Source organism: Odocoileus virginianus, chromosome 6 (genome assembly GCF_023699985.2).
Source record: "Odocoileus virginianus isolate 20LAN1187 ecotype Illinois chromosome 6, Ovbor_1.2, whole genome shotgun sequence".
Taxonomy (NCBI): Eukaryota; Metazoa; Chordata; class Mammalia; order Artiodactyla; family Cervidae; genus Odocoileus; species Odocoileus virginianus.
The window spans coordinates 18,992,983-19,006,644 of NC_069679.1; the positions used below are offsets into that span (position 1 = coordinate 18,992,983).

The following is a 13,662-nucleotide window of genomic DNA, read 5'->3' on the forward strand; positions in this document are numbered from 1 at the left end:
AGAGCAAGAGCAATTTCATGATTTTTGTCGTGTTCCAAAGCGGAATAATCTTCAAGCCTCCAACACTTGATCAAGTTCTTAGTGGGAGATGTCAGGACAACATTAATTCCGTTAGAAAATATAAAAGATATCTTTTCCCATATTCAAGGCAACAAACATTTACTGAGTGCCAACCATAGGCAAAGATGTTTAAAACATCATGTAGAGTTGTATGATTGCAAACTCCTCTCTTTCTGTAAGTATAAGAAATGACTTACACAGGTTCCATCTTCTGGTAAATTGGTTTAAGCTTTCCCCCATAGGCATTATTAATAATAATGGCCTCTTAAAAGCATTAAGAAGTCACTATTAGAAATAATCCAGAGAGAGAAAGACAAATTCTGCATGGTATCACTTACACGTGGAATCTAAAAAAGAGGTCCAACTCCTAGAAAGAGAGAAATGAAAAGTAGTTCTGGAGAGTAGGGGCAGGGGGATAATGAGAAGTTGATAAAAGGGCACAAATTTTCACTTATCAGATGAGCAAAGTCTGAGGATATAACATGGTGACTTTGTTGACAATGGGCTTCCACTCATGGCTTAGTGGGTAAAGAATCCTCTTAGAATGCAGGAGATGCAAGTTCAATCCCTGGGTTGGGAAGATCCCCTGGAAGAGGGCACAGCAACCTATTCCAATATTCTTGCCTGGAGAATCCTCATGGACAGAGGAGACTGGTGGGCTAAAGTCCACGGGGTCACACGGGGACATGCTGAAGTGACCGAGCATGCACACACGCACAGTTGATAACACTGTATTGTAAAACTGAAATTCACGAAGAGAGTAGGACTCACATGTTCTCATTTAAAAATGGTAAATGTGTGAAGTGATGGCAGTGTTAATTAACTTCATAGGGAGAGAGAATCCTTTCATAATGTTTATATGTGTTGAATCATCACATTGTATACTTTACATATCTTATACTTTTGTTTGTCAGTTATACCTCAATAAAGCTGAAAAAAATTCAACCTCTATGACAAAAAAGGTGGGGGGCAGATACATCAGTATTAGGCAACCTTGTTAAGAAATAGAGATTCTAATGTATCCAGGAAAAAATGGTTAAAAGCTTGGGAGAAACCACTTGGAGTTGTTCTGGTTGGAATCCTACTCTTAGAGGTCCACTGTCCTGGGATAAGACTGTGTCCATTTTGGGTGGGCAAGGGAAGGACCAGCCTGGTACCCAGAAGAAAGCCTGTGTGATGTCTACAGACTTGAACCTGCTCTGCACTTTGAAGGGGACACTATTTTCTCATGTTGCAAGGTAGGGAGGGAGCCCAGGTGGAGAGCTGCTGAGGTTGCTCCCGAGTCCAGGTCCAGTGAGTTCATGACTCCCAGGGTTCTTCATGAGCCCATCCTGGCCTTCACAGACGGCCCTGGGATAAACGGCCAAGTGCCAGAGGATAAAAGAAACCATGGTCTCAACATGGGACATCCACTCTATCAAAAAATTTTTAGAAAAAAAAGTTGGTATATCAAAATAAAATATGTTATGAAGAAGGTATAAGATATGCATTAATGTTTAAAATAAAACATGGTAGACCCCTCCCTTAAGGCCAAACTCCTTAGTCATCAGGTGATATATTTAGTCCATCTCTGGCTACTTCAGGGGAGAAATTTGAGAAATTCAGCTGAAGGGGTTGGAGTACAAGGCCCTAAAAGATGTGCACATTTGCTGGTCTTATCTTATGTGGTCACATCAGAATGAAGATGATGGGCAGGTGGCTTGGGAGTTGAGATCAGCACTCTTCCTTTCCTTTCTGGGGACAAGATGAGCATTTGCAATGATGGTGGTGGCCTTACCTTGTCACGTCATTAATCAGCCGCGTCTGCAGGAGCAGGTTTCTCCGGGGCAGCAAGTTGTCACAGATGAGATTCTGGTTGGCTCTCACTGCGACTCCATCGCAGAGGCAGAGGGAACATAGCACATCCAGAACCTGCAGCAGGACACACCCCAGCAGACCTTAGGACCACTGAGGGGGGCGCACGGTGGGCAGGACCTGACGGCCACAGCACAGGAAGGAAGCCCGCCTCGTGAAGGTAAGGGCCAGGTGACAGGGGTGAGCACCTGTTCAGAGTCAAGGAAGCCACACCTGCCCCTCCAGACCTGAGTGAGTGATGCCCAGGCGCCTGCTGCCCCTTGGGGAAATGAGGCTGGGTTCCTTTCTAGTTCCTTTCTGCCCTAGTCTTGTGACCCATCCCTCCAAACAAGGCACACCACCTGTGATCACTGTTCTGTTAAAGTGGGTAAGAGTCTGAGCTCTGAAGGTAGCCTGTCTAGGTTCCTTTTCCAGCCAGGTCCAGGACTAGGGTGAGGGGCGGTAACAACTTCCTCTCCGGGTAGGTGCTGGAAGGGCCCCCACGGACCTCAGGCTAAAGCACGTGCTCCTGCCTGAAAGACACTCAGGTTCCCATCTGGCTAAGGTCCCTTGCTTGTGGCAGGCTTGGGATCCTCGTGTGGGTGGCTGGAGGGGACGACAGGGCAGATTCCGAGTGCTGGTCTTCTGCCGTGATATCACAAAAGCTCACTAAGATATCCCTATCTTCCTAGAAATCCCTATTCAGAAACATTTCATCTGCTTTCTTCCCCCCAGTAGAGAGACAGTAAACCATGAGTGAGCAAAGCAGGCAGACCCTGAATCTACCAGATCCACCATGCGCTGTTCCTAAACCACCTCATATGCCAGCTGCCAGGGAAGTGGGAACAGTCCCCGGGCACCTCTCCCACGCGCTGGCCTGCCTGCCTGGTCTCCTTGTGCTGAATCCTCATTCATCCATATTTCATGTTCCTAGCGTGGCAGAGCAAACACGCTGGGCCAGGCACTGCTCCTCCCTCTCTCCCCCAGGGGGAGGAGTGTGTAAACAGCAGTGGATGAACACTGGCCAGGAATGTGGCAGGCTACGCTGACAAAGAGGGGGCAGCCCCAGGTCAGTCTTACAAAGTGGCCACCGAAGACTCCATGCTCAGCGGGGTTGGATGGCTTCATGTTGTTGATGGCATTTGCATCCATAATTCTCACAAACCAGTTTTCTACCTGGCTCCCTGAATGTCAACTTCATTCCAAATAAACACAGAGCACATTAATGGGACAAGCAGAAAAGAACTCCAAAGGCGGTTTTACGGAGCACTCTCACCATTGCCACTCCATGAAACATATGACCGTGGCACTAGAAATCCAGAGGATAATTTGTCCCTCTAAGAAAAGAGCCCATAGATGGTCAGGAAATTAAATACTTATCATCCAGCCTAGCACACATTTCCATCTGTTTTGCCTTGAAGTGATGGCTGCAGGAGCCTTGCTGTCACAGCCGGAAGGAAAGTAGAGCTTAATCCACATACAATAGGATCAGTGAGGAGAAAAAAGGTTCTGAAAAGCACACAGCCTAATGGAATAGTACATCACCTACAAATAAACGATGCCATAAAGAATGTGCTGACAGTGTTCAGGCTTTATTTTACCAGGCTTTTCTTGGGGTTGTGCACCCCAACATTCACTGCAGCGCTGTTTACAACAGCCAGGATGCAGAAGCAACCTAGGTGTCCATCAACAGATGAATGGATAAAGAAGACGTGGTAAACACACACACACACACACACACACACACACACACACACACACACACAAATGGAATACTACTCAGCCATAAAAAGAATGAAACATTGCCACTTGCAATGGATTAGAGATGGTCATACTGAGTGAAGTAAGTCAGACAGACAAAGACAAACATCATATGGTATCACTCATATGTGGAATCTAATTTTAAAAATGGTATAAATGAACTTATTTACAAAAGAGAAACAGACTCAGATTTCAAAAACAAGCTTACCATTACCAAAGGGGAAACGCTGTATGGGGGGGATAAAATTGAAGCTGGGGATTAACACATGTACAGTATTGTATATAAAACAGACAACCAACAAGGACCTACTGTATAGCACAGGGAACTCTACTCAATATTCTATAACAAACTATGTGTGAAAAAATTTGAAAAAGCATCAATACATGTATAACTGAATCACTTTGGCTGTACACCTAAAACTAACACAACGTTATAAATCAACTATACCTTAATAAATTGTTCTTGAAAAGTGAAGGGCGTGTAGATGGGTCAGTCTACCCTGGGGAAATGCAAACACAGTCCTTAGGCGTCATCTGTACTTCCTGATGGAGAGGAAGCATCTCAGTGACCTCTGGGGTGCTTGCTGGCTGTGGCAGGTACTTCCCAGTGGTCACCGGACTCTGCCTCCTCCTCATCCTATGCACAGAGGCTACACTTCCCAGACACACTTGCAGCGTGGTGGAGTCATGTGACTGAGTTCCGGCCGGCGGAAAGTGGGTGGATGTGATGTGCACTGCTTTTAGGCTTGGCCCCTATACTCTCCCTTTCCAGCAGGATGTGGAGATCCCGGGAAGGATTACAAATCCCAAGGGTTCTCCTTACTCCGAGTGAGATCCTGCAGCACTGGGATCACGTAGGAGCTTGCCAGAAATACAGATGTTCAGACTTACCCCCAGAAACCTATCAGATCAGAGCCTTCAGTTTAACAGAATTCCCCAGAGATTCACAAGCACATAACAACCTGTGAAGTCCTGTCCTGGGGGACAGTGATGCTGCTAGATGGAAGAAAAGTGTCTCTCTGAATGACCACACAGCATGGAGTCCTCCCACTGGCCAGCCTCAGACAGTGACTTCACTGTGAGCATCTGGGGGTATCTGTCTTGGAATTAGGCTTCTCTAATCTATACACTGGCCCAACTTGAGAATTTCCCTGGACCACTCTGTGAAATTCATTTCTGCTTAACTGTAAAACCATTTTCACCACTGACACCACATTTCATCCAAGATCCTTCCATGCGCATGTAATCTCCATTAGTCACCACCCCAAACACAGGCTCACATGGGAATTCTGATTTAAAGGTAAGAAAGAGGCACTGCACATCCATGGAAATAGCATTTGGCTCTTGCATTTTGTTCTCAGCTTTCTATTAAAACAGCTTTATTTTTTAAAATACAAAAGCTAATTAGGTGAATTTTATGTCATGTTTTATATTTGATAAATGAGTGCTTTCTCCCTGGGGAACAGATTCTGTTCTCCCTGTGGATGTGTGAACTGAGTGGCTGGGAGAACTTCTATCTTGCCTTGACTGCCTGGGAACTCAGAGGTGATGTTCTGGAGCTATTACAGCAAGTCTGTGGGAGTTAATGGTTTCCTTACCTTTGGACTCTTCTGTGCCATGCCCACCCCACCTACCTACTAGGGTTAACATCTCAGTTCTGATGTATACTTTCTCACGACCAATGATATGACTATTTTACTATAATTTTTTTTCTCACAGGTGGCTCCAAATCCTTGTGAAACAAAGAATAAAAAAAAATATTCATCTGTGATAACGTTGAGCAGGTGTGAAGTACATTAGGTTACAGGGGCAAGTGAAAAGGGCATATTATATTTTTATTATTAGATACTTTCTTCATGGAAAAATTAGAGGGTTACTGTCAGAATCTTCCACAGTTGTCCTTTTCACTCAATAAAACTGGTGCCACCAACATAGTAAGCATGTCTCATACTATGAACAGCCATCTGTTGGATGAGATGAGACTTGGGTGCACTTGCGAGCTTCCACCCATTCAAGGTGAGACAGGAGATGGTGGTTCTACTCATCCATTCCTCTTTGTTTTAATCACACCCTCAAAAATATGTATCAGATGCCGGCTGTGTGTAACATGTGAGCTGGGTACCACAGGGATCACAAGGTCCCTGCTGTAAAGGAAATTTAGTCTTTGACAGAAATATATACGTAGTGTATCTGTAAGGAAAGGCAGGGTGGAAACACCATGGAACAAACTGCACGGTGTACAGGGGAGGAGAGGGAATGAATCCTACATCCAGCTGGGATTCAGAAAAAGATTCATGGAGACGGTGGCATCTGAACTGTTCTGAAGGCAAATAGAATTTTGATGGGAGCTGGAAAAGTAGAAAGTGAGGAGATGCTGAGGGTGAGTAAGCCTTGTCACTTGTGAGGTCATGGGCTAGAGTCCATTCAGAAACTGGGGCAGCACACCCCACTTCTGTCCTTTTACTCCAAAGACTGTACTTTCTGTCTAACTTTTTGACCTAAATTTGATCATGCTTTAGATGACTGGCAATGCTTTCCACAGCAAGGATAGAGCTGAGAACTAAAATATTACTTGCCATATCAGTAAACAAAGGATGTCACAGCCATCACATTATAGCTTCTGCAATGGTGAGCCCTCAGGCAGCTCAGAAAGGAAGCAAAGAATGACTTTCTTTTCTAAACATATGAATGGAGGAGGCACGGTACAGTAAGGGGTTTCTCAAACCTACCATAACTATAAACCTTTAATAAAAAATGTCATGGTCCTGAAGACCACCTTCATGGACCCATGATGCTGCTGGGATTCTCCAGGCAAGAACACTGGAGTGGGTTGCCATTTCCTTCTCCATCATGGACCCATAGGAACTCTCAAATTCCAGTCTGAGAAACACTAACTTACTATATGAAAATGGTTTCTGATTGTGAACTTTTTTTACTGCAAAGAGTTTTATATTTATACAGTAATAAAAATTGGAACGCAAAATTAAACATAGTCTCATAGAACATGCCAGACTACAGATTGAGAAACACTGGAAAGAATATTGAACTTAGTGTTGGAGACTTAAATTATGGTCCTGGTTTGTCTGGCAACCTTAGTTAATATTTTAAGGTGTCATATACACTGGCCTTGCTTTTGCCTCAAGTGGAAATAATACTTCATGGAATAATAACAAGGAAGAAAGAAAATACATGTGAACACGGAGCACAGTACTTGGTATTTGTCAGACGCAAAATAAATGTACACTATCATTATCATCATCATCACTGTTTTTGGAGGCATTGTGAGGTGCTCTGGGCTCTAAAATTCTATGTATTTTGAATCACTATCTTCACAGAAAACTAAGTGAGCAGGTCAGAGATGTCTGGAAACCTGGGACTATGGAAAACAGAGCAGCCTGGATAGGAAAACATTGCTTTGGCATTTTCCAAGTCAAGATACAATGCTGTAATCGAAGTCTAGTCTGCACTCAGCACATTCTTTGCCAAGCTATCACAAATATCCCTGGTAATGATCTGAGACTAGGTTTCCCTTGAAAATAAAAGTCATGTACATGAAAAACTCTAGTGGGGGAACTGAATTCATGACAAGCCAGTCCCCATCCAAAAAATCCATCAGAAAAAATGGGACATTCTAGAAGAGATTCTTTTTGTAACATGAGCACATTGCCTCAGCTTTGACATCATTGCCCAGAACTTCTCAGTCTGGAAGATATAAGAGTACCATGCTAGTACACTCAGGTAACCTATCAGACCAGGCATTGATTCCTAGCAGAATAATAAAGCTCCCTAGGCCTCAGTCCCTAGGCATTTAGAGTTCCTTGGACAGCAAGGAGATCAAACTAGTCAGTCCTAAAGGAAATCAACTCTGAATATTCACTGGAAGGACTGGCGTTGAAGCTGAAGCTCCAACACTTTGGCCACCTGATGCGAAGAGTCGATTCACTGGAAAAGACCCCGATGCTGGGAAAGATTGAAGGCAGGAGAAGAAGAGGTGACAGAGGATATGATGGTTGGATAGCATCATCAAAAACTCAAAGGACGTGAGTTTGAGCATACGCCAGGAGATAGTGAAGGACAGGGAAGCCTGGCGTGCTGCAGTCCATGGGGTCACAAAGAGTCAGATACAGCTAAGCGACTGAACAACAACAACAAAAGGTTTCAGTATTTTCAGCCGTGGAGTACTCATACCGTGTTCTCATGCCGTGGAAAGGACAGTAATCAGCTACCATTACCGAGTGACAATCCAGTAAGGGCTTGTGGCTTTTGGCTGAGAGAAGCCATCACAAAGTTCGTTATCTACTAAGTGTGTTCTGTGGTGTGATCACAAAGCAGCCCCAGGAGTAATGAAAGGAGAGCAGCTAGGCTTTCTAAGAGCTCCTCTTGACATGTGCCCATGGCTCACGATGCAGGCCATGGGTTACTCGGGTGCTTATCAATTACACTTATTACACTTTGCAGATGGGAAGGGACATGTTCAGACATAGCAAAGCTGGGCTGAAGCAGGAGCCTCATGCCTGCTTTTGATTTACCACATTTGGGAAAGCAATTACCGACCCCACATATTTCTTTCTGTTTTTTGCCAAGCAATTTCACAGATGCTAAGGCTTGTTTGTTTCCTAAGGATGATACATATCATCTGAGCAGCACTGCAGAGGCTTGTTCTCCTGGACCCCCCACTCCAAGACGTGTCTCCGATGTGCAGTGCCCCCAGCTGAGGGTGAGCAGAGAGGGTCAGTGACCAAGCTGGGTTCTCTCCACTCTGCCTGAGCCCAGCTGCTCTCCCTCACATCCAAATATGCCACCTGATCTTGAAATGCTCCCCTTCAGCCTTGTAGTACCTGCCTGCTCACTAATGAGTCAGTAAGATATCTCCTTCCATGTACAGGGCAGATATCAATGGGTCAGGATAAGACATATTTTAAGACTTTCCCGAGATCATGCTCAGATGGTATGATGGTAGCTCAGATGGTTAAGAATCTGCCTGCAACGTGGGAGATCCAGGTTTGAGCCCTGGGTTGGGAAGATCCCCTGGAGATGGGAATGGCAATCCACTCCAGTATTCTTGCCTGGAAAATTCCATGGACAGAGGAGCCTGGAGTGGTACACTCCATAGGGTCAGAAAGAGTAGGACATGACTCAGCAGCTAACACTAATCCCCAGAGATCATGGTGTCTTAAGAAATATAATTCCATACAAACAGAGAAATTAGAACTTTCAGAGACCTTTTTAAAAAAAAAAAAACACCAAAACTTCACACAGAATTCTGCCTTCGTAAGTGAGGTGGTGTTGTCTTCATTTTACAGCTGAAATGATGGGGGCTCAAGCTCACGAAACTGTTTTCTCTCAGGGGAGAGCCCCACCGCTTGTCCCTTCTGGCTTGTTCATGAAAAGCCCATTTTTTCCACCTGCTTTGACTCATGGCAAGTCTGATTTCATTTAAGAACATGCCATGTTGCCAAGACTTTCTACATTATCCTAAATCTGACTTCTGTGTAGCTTCTTTATAAAGTTGGCACTAGCTGTTTCATTTCTAAGCTCCTAGACTCGAGGGTGGGATCAGTTCCTGCAGCTGACCCTGTATAGAGCTGAATGCCTTACAAACCAGCTGGGTGTTAAGGGAGTAATAATGATGCAGGCTTGGGAAGCTGGTGAAAACTGAGGGGACCACCCAAGGCCCGTGTGACTGGCTCAGAGTGTGCTCCTAAGAAAGACAGGTCTTGCAGGACCTCAGTTTCCAGAGATTTTTTTTTTTTTTAATTATTTTTAAATCAAAGCCAAGAAAGAGAGTAGTCATCACTCTCTCTCTTTCAGGACCTCAGTTTCCAGAGTTTTTTTTTTTTTTTTTAATTTGTTTAAAAAAAAAATCCAAGCCAAGAAAGAGAGTAGTCAATATTCTCTCCATAACTAACACAATAGTTACTAAGCAGCAGGGAAGGAAAAGGCAGGTAAAGTCAATCCCTGTTCGGCATTCTTTCCACACCTACCTTGTGATTCCGTCCGTGCTTATCCAACAGGGAGATGATGGACTTGATGTGGCCCTCTGCTATCAGGTTTAAGGCTTCTGGGCTTTCAATGAGGATGCAATGCAAAACTTCCAAGATACCTGCATGCATGCCACAAAAATCATTTGGACATTAAATAACCGGCAGAGCTAATTATAACTAGAAACCTGAGAGTGAAATGATCCTCCTCAGGGGACAGAATACCATTATTCTTTGGATCTATTAAATATTTCCAGCCAGAAGGAAGAGGCGGCCATCTCGCATAGACTTCAGGAGCCCCTGGGGCAACACTCTGTAATTTAGAGGTGAGTTTATTCATCACTAACCCCGCCTCCCTCTTCCTGGACAAAGACAGGATCCTTCTGGGTCAAAATAAAGAGAAGCAGCTTTAAAACAGAATTTTTAACCTGATCAAACCAAGCAATACTTAATTTAAAAACAGATAGAAAAAGGGATACCTAGTTTACTACAAATTGTAAAGGTCATTCAAATAACTTAGAAAATGCTTTGAATGTTCCTTGAAAAAGAATTTTTCTAGGAATCACTCCAGAATTTATTTTTAGATGCACTGGTATGGTATATGAGTAAATTGTAAGCTCACTAAATAAAGATTACTGGGCTTTGTCCCCTTTTCTGGGCACACTGGATGGTTTTCTGTATTAAGTGAAGGTGTAACAAAAACATGCAGCCTGGCACTTGCATGTAACACTGGGGTGGAAATGCACAGTAAGTTGTTGGCTAATATCTTTATAGGTTTATATTAAGAAGACTCCTCTTGATTCTCTTTGTTTCCCAAGGTTTTCATAAATTACCCTAAAATGTAGTCTGGCCCCTGGAAGGAGGCACTGAAGGAAACAGAGGCTCAGGAAGAAGACATATGTGGAGGTGGATGATTCTAGAGGAGCTTTCCCTTGGCTTGTCTGTTCAAGCTCCTGTCATCTCTAAATGATGAAAAGAACACTGAAACCGGTCAGCTTCCCGGGGGGGGGGGGGGGGGGGGGGACCCACACCTCTCACATTCTCTCATCTCTGAGGAAGCAAACTGCAGAGCCTCAGGGCATGGTCACTTACTAACGATGACCACTTCTCCTGGCTCAAGTTCTCTGTGAGTCATCAAGAAGGGCTCTAGATACGGTGTTGAGGGTGACTCAGGGGTATGAGGAGTATCATTTCCTCTCAGGTCTTGGTCATCTTTCAGTCCTGCTTCTAAATAGTGGAGAGGACCATGTTCAAGCTGGGTGGGGAATGATTCAAGGACCCAGGGAGAGGAGATGAGAGCACAAAGTGAAAAATGAAGCCGGAAACGAAAGAGTTTTGACACCTGGCTTAAAGCTGATCAATCAAGTTTTAAGAGTACCAGGAAGATTTAGGATTGTGTTTCTTTTGTTGAAGTAATTACTGAGGATTGCTTGCAATCCAGTGGGGGGAAAAATTGTTCAGAGATTAAACTCTCTTTTTTTAAACAGAAACAAACAAAAAAACACCCCACCTTCCCCAGTTCTGTTTCCTGTCAAATCCTACCTGAGGAAGATTCTAGTCTGTCCAATTTGCTGATCAGCCAATCAAGGTTATTGGAGAATTGAGCACAGTTGTTTCTGTTTCCACGAATAAGAGCAGCTGTGAATGAGAACATGTTTGATCATGTAGGTTAAAGAGCACAGTATGGGAACTTGGGATGCTGTTGAATACTCCATCTGCTTAGCAATGAAAAAGAATGAAACAGTCCCCTTCCCCTCCCAAGCCTTTTGATACATTACTGTCTCTACATTTTGAAGAGCAAGAAAAATCTACCATTCATTCAAATATTTCCAGAGACTCTACTGTGTATGAGGCATCTGTCTACTTGCTGGGAATAAGGCAGTGGGAACACAACAACAGATTCCCTGCCTTTGTGAAATGGGGCAGAAAGACAAAATACACACAGATTTTAAAAAATTACTTTAGATAGTGATAAGGAAGAAAACAATATCTGCTTGGTTGCTGACTTCAGAACTCAATTTCCTCTAACGTTTTCTTAAATCTAGCTAAAGACTTGCTATTCTTCAGTGCTAAAAGAAGGCATCCAAATGAGTACAACTGAAAGGGTTAGGTTAAACTAATAGGCAAGTAATAACAAAACATGAAACTCTAAAATATCTAAAATGCATCAGTACATGATAGTAGTTCTCAAAGTGTGATCCTTGGATAGGAATGTCAGTATCACTTGAGAACATGTTCAAAAACACAAATTCTGTGGCCTTGTCCTATGTCTACTGAATCAGAAACTCCAGGGATGGGCCCAGCGTCTGTGTTCTAACCAGCCCTCCAGTGAATTCTGATGCCTGTTCATGCTTGAGGACCACTGGGTAGATGATACTGAAAAGGTAGACAGAGAAGATGCTGTCACCAGATTTTCACTAATCTAGACCAAGTAACCTTCCCTCCATAGGCCAGTACTATAGGTGGGACTCTGGAATAAGTCCATGTTAACTGACTGGCCCTGAGGCTTGCTCGTCATGCTGCTGGTTTTCAGACTGTGGGATTCGCAGACATTTGTAAGGTATTTGGATAAGGAAATTCTTCCTCAGGACCTCTGCTTTGTACCTCCACAGTCATTAAAGGGCAGAATTCAGTCTGAACTCCTCTCCTGCTTCTCAGGTCAGCCATAACAAGATCAAACCAGTCAATCCCAAAGGAAATCAACCCTGAATTTTCATTGGAAGGACTGGTGCTAAAGCTGAAGCTCCTATATTTTGGCTACCTGATGTGAAGAACAGACTCATTGGAAAAGACCCTGATGCTGGGAAAGAAAGAGGGCAGGAGGAGAAGGGGGCGACAGAGGATGCGATGGTTGGATGGCATCATTGATTCAATGGGTATGAGTCTGAGCAAACTCTGGGAGATAGTGAGAGACAGGGAAGCCTGGCATGTGGTAACCCATGGGGTTGCAAAGAATCAGACATGACTTAGTGAATGAACACCACCAAGGGGGTTGACCTTGAGGCTCTGCAGTCAGGCTGTTTGGATTCAAGCCAGAGTTCTGTCACCTATAACATGTATGACCCTGGATGAGTTATGGACATTTCTGAGCATCAGATTCTTCAATAAAATGGTCATAGTACCTACACCTCACAGTGTTTGCTCTGAGGATCAAAAAGAGATATCCTACTGCCTGCCATCAACAAACATTAGCTATTACTGTTGTAATAATTACTACTGAGTTTAAGCCATATCATAAAATGTTAAGAGTTGGAAGAGACTTTATAAGGTCACTCAGTATAGTCACAATCTAATCAGCCTGACCCTTGACAATGAGAATGAATCTAGCCTGACTTCTCCCGGCTCCCCTCTGGCCTGCTCAACTTTCCATGGACTTTCTCTCAATGGGATATTTGCATCAGAGAAAAGCCCTAAAACGCTGCCTTGTTACCATGGCCAAATCATTATTGGTGGCCACCTTCTTACAGAGGCCAATACTGTCTTCTTCTCACAGGCTGGCAGCCTGGGCCCACGTGGCATAGGTTACAGCAGGCACTGGAAGCTCACCATGCACTCAGACTTGTGAGAAGAAAGATTGGATGCTGGAACATCTCTACTCAAGTTCCTTTTTCTTTCAACAAAATGAAATAAAAACAGGCCAAAACAGCAGGAATCATGACTTCCCAACAAGTGGACAGTGAAAGGGTACACTTTTGAACAGAGTAGACATCCTCCAACTGCAGGTGTCAAACGTCTGGAAGTTGAGGGTATCTTAAACATATTTTTTCTTTGTTCTCTCATTTTAATGATGAGGAATTGAGATTCAGGGAGTGTAAGGAACTGCCAAGGGCTTCACAGGTAGTTTGATAAAACCAATCACCATTTACTTCCAGTTGCTGTTATTTTGGAAAGTAAAATAAGTTACCAGTTAACACAATGAATGGCTGAGTTAGTTGTTGTTCAGTCGCCAAGTCATGTCTGACTCTCTGTAACCCCAATCAACTGCAGCACACCAGGCTTCCCTGTCCTTCACTATCTCTTGGAGCTT

The 13,662-nt window shown here is 43.9% G+C and overlaps 1 protein-coding gene across 1 annotated transcript in view; it reads right to left on the reverse strand.

Moving 5' to 3' along the window:
- Positions 1-13,662, reverse strand: part of RYR3 (ryanodine receptor 3) — a 546,114-nt gene that overhangs the window by 244,238 nt on the left and 288,214 nt on the right. The window contains 3 exon segments of the mRNA XM_070468944.1: positions 1,838-1,971; positions 9,639-9,757; positions 11,178-11,273. Coding sequence (XP_070325045.1) covers positions 1,838-1,971; positions 9,639-9,757; positions 11,178-11,273 — 349 coding nt within the window.